The 7,507-nt window shown below is 37.5% G+C and overlaps 1 protein-coding gene across 8 annotated transcripts in view; it reads right to left on the reverse strand.

Annotated features, from left to right (window-relative positions):
- Positions 1–1,052: 1,052 nt before the first annotated feature.
- The window catches only part of LOC127447463 (neurexin-2-like), a 605,483-nt gene continuing 599,028 nt past the window's right edge, over positions 1,053–7,507 (reverse strand). For 7 of the 8 annotated variants that reach the window (XM_051709390.1, XM_051709363.1, XM_051709382.1 and 4 more), the window contains one exon: positions 1,053–3,711. In XM_051709390.1, coding sequence (XP_051565350.1) covers positions 2,828–3,711 — 884 coding nt within the window. In that variant the 3' untranslated portion in view covers positions 1,053–2,827. The remainder of the gene's footprint in view (positions 3,712–7,507) is intronic. The other variant, XM_051709404.1, reaches the window with a different exon arrangement.

The raw sequence follows: 7,507 nt of genomic DNA on the forward strand, positions 1-7,507 counted from the left end.
CTCTTCATCCTCCTCCTCATCCTCTTCCTCCAATGGCTGGTTCAAATCTGCTCGTCTATAGTCTTTTAACAGGGCAGTAAATTGCATGACGCATTACGACAGTAGGGCTACAAGTACACACTGAACTCTAACCAGATGATTTATTAATATTCAGACAGGTCTATGAGTAGTTCAATACTGATACCTGTCATTTAAATCCTGTTCTGTGTGCATTTGTTCAGTTTCCAGCCAAAGAAACAAAACATTAAGCTATGTGAGAGTCACTTATGATTCACGTTGTGTACATTCACGTTACATGCATTAATTGAGTCACTTTCATTAATCTCTCTGACTGAGCATCAAAACATCTGAAACACAGTCTTACTATAGCCATAAATTCTGTAATAGTTTATACATTTTGGCACTATGACAAGGTCACAAACAACTTCCATGTTTGATAGTATTTCCACCTTATTTTCATGTTGAGAAAACAAACTCTTGGACACATTTGCCAAACTGATCAGCACCTTTGGACCGGACAGCTCCCGTAACGAAGCACTTAAGTTTTACTTTATAATGAGCGATCTATGTGCTGGTTTGGGAAACAGATGTTACTCCAGCGTAAAATAACAAGCGACGTTAGTTAAAATGATCATAAAAGCTTAAGATGCAACGTTATCGGGAAGCCCAGCCACAGTCAGTGGCTGACAACATGTGCAATTTCGGTCTGTAGGTCTGTTTCCCACACAACAGTATCGTATGAATTTTGAAAACATGAAATATATCACGAGTCATTTGTGCAGTTGATGTTTTCTAGGTGAGGAAAGCAGACAGACAGGTATTTCAGGTAAGCAGGTACATTTTCTGAAATGTTTCTGAATGTTTGATAAGATACACAGTGTATAAATATTTAGAAGTGTGCTCTGAATATGATTGTCTATTTATCTGTGCTAATTTGATACACTCAACGTATTTGTGTCGAAGCGAGGTGAGAATTATTCCAGAAGAGATGTGTGAATCTTAAATAAACACACAACACAGAGTTTAAGAAGTATATAACCAATTGTATTCCCTTCTGTTAATATACACATATGCAGATTCATGTCACTGGAACATTTAGTGTAACATTAGAACATTGAATAAGAACAGGGAAGAAATGCAACTAAAACAGACCAACAAAAATAATGAAGACACTCCAACAAGCACACAAACACATAGAAATGGAACAGTGAAATAAAACTGATGTCTTTGAGTGAGTACAGACTACAAACATCCTCAATGATGGATGAAGGAAATCAAAATAATTCAAACATGATCAAAGTTATCTGACTAAAAAGAGATATTCCAGTATGTGAAGGAGATATTTGATTGTTAACCAAATCACATTTTGTTGTGTTTATTAATAACAAAGGAAAATCTGCTCCCTGGAATCTGATTCACTGATCATTTACGTTCTTTTTTCTTTTATTTATTTTTTTTCTTCGGGATGATTATTAGGAAAACACACCTGTTTTAGCACTGGGATGAGATTCAAATATTTAGACATTTTCACAAACTGTTTTAAACATTTTCTTTTCGATGTAGAGTTTAGTTCTTTTAATAGACTTGAGAAAATTGGAATACTAGAGTTCGAGATCATTCCATCAGTTTGTTCCTTTTATTTCAAACATCAAAGTTCAGACCTACTTTCCTCCTGAACGTCCAAGACGAAGAACGTGAACATGGTGTCCCTCAAAGACCCAGGTAAGCTCAGGTTCCCAACTTATGGGATGTACATTGTCTTTTCCCTTTTATATTATAACTAAATAAAAAAGAAAACACACACACATACAAAACAAAACAAATAATCTAGCATTCTGCTCCAAAGACTCTGGTTTCTCCACTGATGTAATTGGTTGAAGTAATGGGAGATTCGAGGAGGAATTAGTGTCTCTGTTCACAACCATTCCTTCTCAGTGAGGTCCATCTTTTCTGAAATATCTGTATATCGATATATCTTTCTGGAATTGAGTCACGTTCTTGTTGAGGGATGTTTGTGAGGTTCTTGTATGTGGTACTTTGAGCAGAAACCAAGATCCTTCACAGACCCCTGTGCAACCCCTTAAAACACATGACGAATATCTGCTGGAACATGGGGTGACCATGGGCCTCGGCTGAAGGGATCGTCCACAGATGTTTAGTAGTTCTCAAGTTTTGCTAGTTGATATATATATTAATTGGTTTGACTCCACAGAAACAGTTTAGTCTCTTTTCGTTTAGAATACCACATGCTGGAAACACAACAGATTTACGTTGCATCTGCTCCTGAGCACCAAGGACGAGGAGAAGAAGAGAGAACAAGCCAAGAACGGGAGAGAGATCAAGGATGAAAACTTGGAGTCGGATTTGACACAGAGCTGGTTTGGCAATATTACCGAAGAGTGCGACCGCTAAATGATTTCATCGCCATCTGTTCCCGAAATGTCACCTACGCCAACTCGTTCCAATTCAACGGCTCTAATCTTCAAAGGATTCTCAATCTAATGGGCCAACAATGAATCGCCCCAACTTGGCTAGCTTTTGACCTCAGGTTAGGAGATGATCTGAATATTTACAAACAAACTAGAGAGCGTGGAAAGAGTTCCACTTTCCATCAGTACAAAATCAGAGGTGGAATTATGTATTGGGATTAGCTATCAAAAAAGGGAATTAGCGAGGGAACGATTCCAAACCCTCCAACAACTTGGACTGGGAAAGTAAATGAGACGGATATCGACGTTCGAAATACGACCGCCAACTTTCCATTCCCCAACCTGTCTCCTTCTCAAATGCCTCTCTCCTCCTCCTCCATCCCTCTTGGAGGCTGAGCTCAGACGTAATACTCCTTGTCTTTGTTTTTCTTACTCTTTGTGCCCGTCTTGGCGGCGCCAGGCTGCTTTTCCTTCACTAGAGCGCCGTTGCTTTGTGTGGCTGAATTGCTAATGTAATTGCGGCTCTGGTCCACCTGGTAGGAGCCTTCGTCACGGTTGCGATACTTGTACATGGCGTAGAGGAGGATAAGGATGCAGAGCGCTGCTGCGGCTACGATGCCCACCACCATACCCGTCGTGCTGCTGGACTCTCGGATCACCTCCACTGCTCCTGGTGGCCCTCTATCAGGCGACGAGGGGTCTGTAGTGGGCACATGGGGGAAATTGGGAGGATACGTTATACCTGGTATATGTCGATGCCGCCCGCCATGTTCAGGGTCGCCTGACGGATGCACGGGCGGCAGCAGCACCTGGTCACGGGTGTTCATTTTACCCGCAGGGATGTTGGGGCCACTGTTGATGCCAGGTTTGAGGCGGGGGACGAGCTGTTCTGGGGGCGCCGTTGGGGTGAACGTGAGCGGCGGCTGATGGGAGTTGGGTAAACGAGAGAAGTGGCGGTCGCCACTCCGGGGTTTGTTGGCTGTGGGGGGAGGCGGAAGAACAGTCCGGTCGGTGACGAGGGGCGAGTTTTTATAATAGTCCTCATCGTCGGACTCGGTCATCTCGCCCGAACCGTACGCTGAGACCTCCATGGGTTCTTCGCAGTCCTCCTGGTCCGGCGGACAGGGGGGTCGACCGGGCAGCGGCAGGGACACTTTGGTGGTGTCAAGCAGGGTGAGGAAGGGGCGATAGGTTGGGGGCGGGGGAAAAATGGGGTAACGTGTTGCAATTGAAGGGGACTCGAGGGAATCCACTGTTATAATGGGCAACACTAGTTCACCTCCTAGGACGAAAAAGAGAAAACGGCATTAGTACGACTCTGAGCTATGCTAGCATCAGACAAACATAAAATACTCAAAGCATGAAGAAATAACAGCAACACTGGTTCATTAGAACAGCACTAAGACTTCAATGAGGTTAGATGGTCAATGCTCACGAAAACTGTTAAGAAAATGTCCAGGTCATATTTAACTCCAAATCAATGCATATATTTTGCATAAACAAAATGAAGCCTATGTTAAGGACCATTTTTTTGCATTGTGACAGGAGCACATTTTAACCCTCAATTTTCATTATCAAAACACACTGAGGCATTTTATTTCCCCCTTGTTTTCAATGTCAAAAGATGCTGTTGCACAACTATTTCTTTCAATCGGTGAAAAGAAAAATCAGTGCCAAGGGAGTACTGCTGTGATATATAAATATTTTACAATTGAAGCAATATATCGTATGCATATTTATCACGTTGCAGGAATGAGAATATCATAATGATCATGTTTTTTGCATTGCGGTAATAAGAATTGGGAGCTAAAATTTACATTTACATTTAGTCATTTATCCAAAGCGACTTACAAATGAGGAACATAATAAAGATTTGCCATCACAATGAAAAAAAATGGCTTTTGTGGCATAACGTTGATTACCACAAAAATTAATTTCGACTCGTTCCTCCTTTTCTTTAACAAGAGCACAAATGTGTGTTCCAGTGAGACACTTACAATGAAAGTCAATGGGGTCAATCCATATATGTTAAAATACTCACTGTTTCAAAAGTATAGACACAAGACGTAAACAATATGTGTGTTAACATGATTTTAATGTGATGAAATTGCTTATTACATGGCTCTCTGTAATACTCGATTCTGATTGGTCACCAAAATAACCCCTTCTCCGCTTCATGTCGGGGTCCTGATCACCATGTCGGGGTTTATTTGTAAAGTTATATCCAATTTTACAGCTTTGTTGCCATGGCAACTTAACAGCAAACCCTGTATTCCTGGTAAACGACAATTTAAACAACTTTACAGCTCCAATAATACATGAGTTTTACAGAAGAATTACTGTAAGTACTTTTATAAAATTATAAGCGTCACATTTCTGCCTTTAAACCCTCCAAAAATTGACCCCATTGACTTCCATTGTAAGTGTCTCACTGGAACACAGATTAAAGAAAAGGAGGAACGAGTCAAATTAAATGTTTGCATTAGGACACAAATGCTGTCGATTGAGCTTCACTTGTACTGAACCCGGAATATTCCCAATTGCTTTAAAAACAGGCATCATTTTGTATGTGCAAAATATAATGTCTTTTTGTTTCTTTTGAATTTGTATTAAAATTAGACGAGGACATTTTCTTGACATGGTTTTGCGAGAATCACCCAGTTAAAGTTAGTTTTGTTAGCATCTATTTAACATGAATCTAAACAGCTATGCTAACACTAATACTTTACAGTTGTATACATTACAGGGTTAGGATAGTACTGAGAAACATATAAACTTACAATACATGTGCTGAACTAACTTTACTAACTATCCAGAGAATAAACAATAAATCCTATGTAAACAGTCCTGACTGCGCTAATGCTAATGCTAATGCTAGCTGCATCTCCACTCACTGCATGTTTAATAAGATAAACCACATAGTTCAGGTCACTTACATCAACAAATTGGCCGCATGTTTTTTGCATGAAAAAAAAAATTACAAAAAGAAAGCTGTGTAAGATTGTTCTCGGAGAGTAATAAAACAAATTCCACCCCATGTTTAAAAGTAGATGTTTTGAATTCATCATTCAATGAATGTTTTCCCTGAGCTCATAAAGCTAAAGATAATCCCTGTTGGCATGGGGATAGCTGCTAACAATGAGGATATATGTGCCAAACTACCCACTCTCACCCCGGGAAACTGTAGGTGATATTTGATAAATTACTGTCCCACATGGATTTCCCCCAAAACACAGAGCGTATCTTTCAAGATAATTGTGTTTTTATTCGTCTCAGGCATTAAAGAACGTCAGAAGTTGAATTCACACACGGTATACATTATTCATTAGAGTTCAGTTGGCATTATGATGCTCTGATTTGGGGAACACTTTTGATTGAGCAGAAATCTTGAAAAATGTGGGCGAGTCATTCCATGAAAGAAAGTGCCATCTGATGAAGTGCACCAAATACAAAAAAGAAAGTGTTTTGCAAGCTTAAATTTAAAATGAACGGCAACTTATTTCATGCGATTGTGTCTTTTGTTTTTTAAAGGACAATTATGCATTATCATGTGTCATATTTATGGAGGAAAAGACGGGAATTTCTTTTCTGAAATAGTTTCGTGTGCCCTCGCAATAAGTTTTCTACAGTAACCATATTTTAACCTTGATATTCCTAGTAAAATCATAGTAATAATACAGAAAACTGAAAACTATGGTAATAAAAACACCATAGTTTAACTATGGTTTTACTATAGTGACATTATAGACTGTAACCATAGTTTTTGCAGAAATCATGCTTTTACTATAGTAATATTGTAGTAACTCTGAAAAGCAAGTTAAGCAAAGTTATGTTTATATTTTTGGTGGAAACCATAGTTTTAATACAGTATACTGTATTATTTAATTTTTAGTTATTTATTTGTTTATTATACCTCTCTAGTTTTATATTCTCTCTATTTACAGTCCTATTCACAACTCATAAAAAACCCCAAAGGAAATATAAAGACAAAAATTGAGCAAGATGGCTATATAACATTTATAAATGTAACTTCACCATAACAAATAAATTATCTGAATCAAACTTAACACATTTTAGCGTTTGCTTTAAATGCTTAATTTCTACATGACACATAAACATTTATACAAACATTATATATATATATATATATACAGTACATAAATGAAAATGTTTTTTTTTTTTTTGCGTAAATACCATTGCTTTTATAGTAAAACCCCAACCACAACATTATGGATTTTATTACCATAGTTTTAATTTTACAGTGATTTTACTACGAATATCAAGGTTAAAATATGGTTACTGTAGTAAAACCATGGTAAATGTACTGCGAGGGCAATAATAATCCCCTAATAAGTCCTCTTATGGGCTCCGTACATATCCGCCAGTCACAGAAAATAAATAAATAAAATTAATACTGAATTAACACATTGCCATCATAAGACATGTAAAATATCTAAGGTTTTAAAATGTAATTTGGTTAAAGGTTACATAATTATATTTTATGGAAATTCGCAATAAAATTAAAGTGCGTAAATCTTAAAAAAAAAATATATATATATATATTATCTGACAGTTTCAGAGGAGCCAAGCTGAAAAGTAAACAAGCTCTACTCTAACACGAATAATCCACTCTTTTTGTCATGCACAAGAATCGTTTAGCATAACATTTCCACCACGTTACATGAAATAGTTCTACTGTTTCTTTGTACTATATGAATTAATATTTGTGACTCCTGAATGCTAATGATCAGCCACTATTTTTCTTTTAAATGTTTAACGGGATAGCACTATGCAGTTTATCAGCACTTAAAACATTCTTTGTCTTGTAGAATATTTGAAATTGTCCCGAAATTTACATAAAATACGTCCGTTTCATAGAATGACTCTTAACTGGACGAATATAGGACAGATCATTATAAAAATTAAGTACAAAACAAACAAACAAAAAAAAACCAAAAAAACAAAGAATATAATTTTCTATTCATTTGACGAGGCAAATTAGTGTTAATTTAGTTTCAGATAAATGGGAGGGGACTTTTCTTCTGTAATTGTGTTTTTATAGAAACCCTCAAACCATG

Source organism: Myxocyprinus asiaticus, chromosome 1, assembly GCF_019703515.2.
Source record: "Myxocyprinus asiaticus isolate MX2 ecotype Aquarium Trade chromosome 1, UBuf_Myxa_2, whole genome shotgun sequence".
NCBI lineage: Eukaryota > Metazoa > Chordata > Actinopteri > Cypriniformes > Catostomidae > Myxocyprinus > Myxocyprinus asiaticus.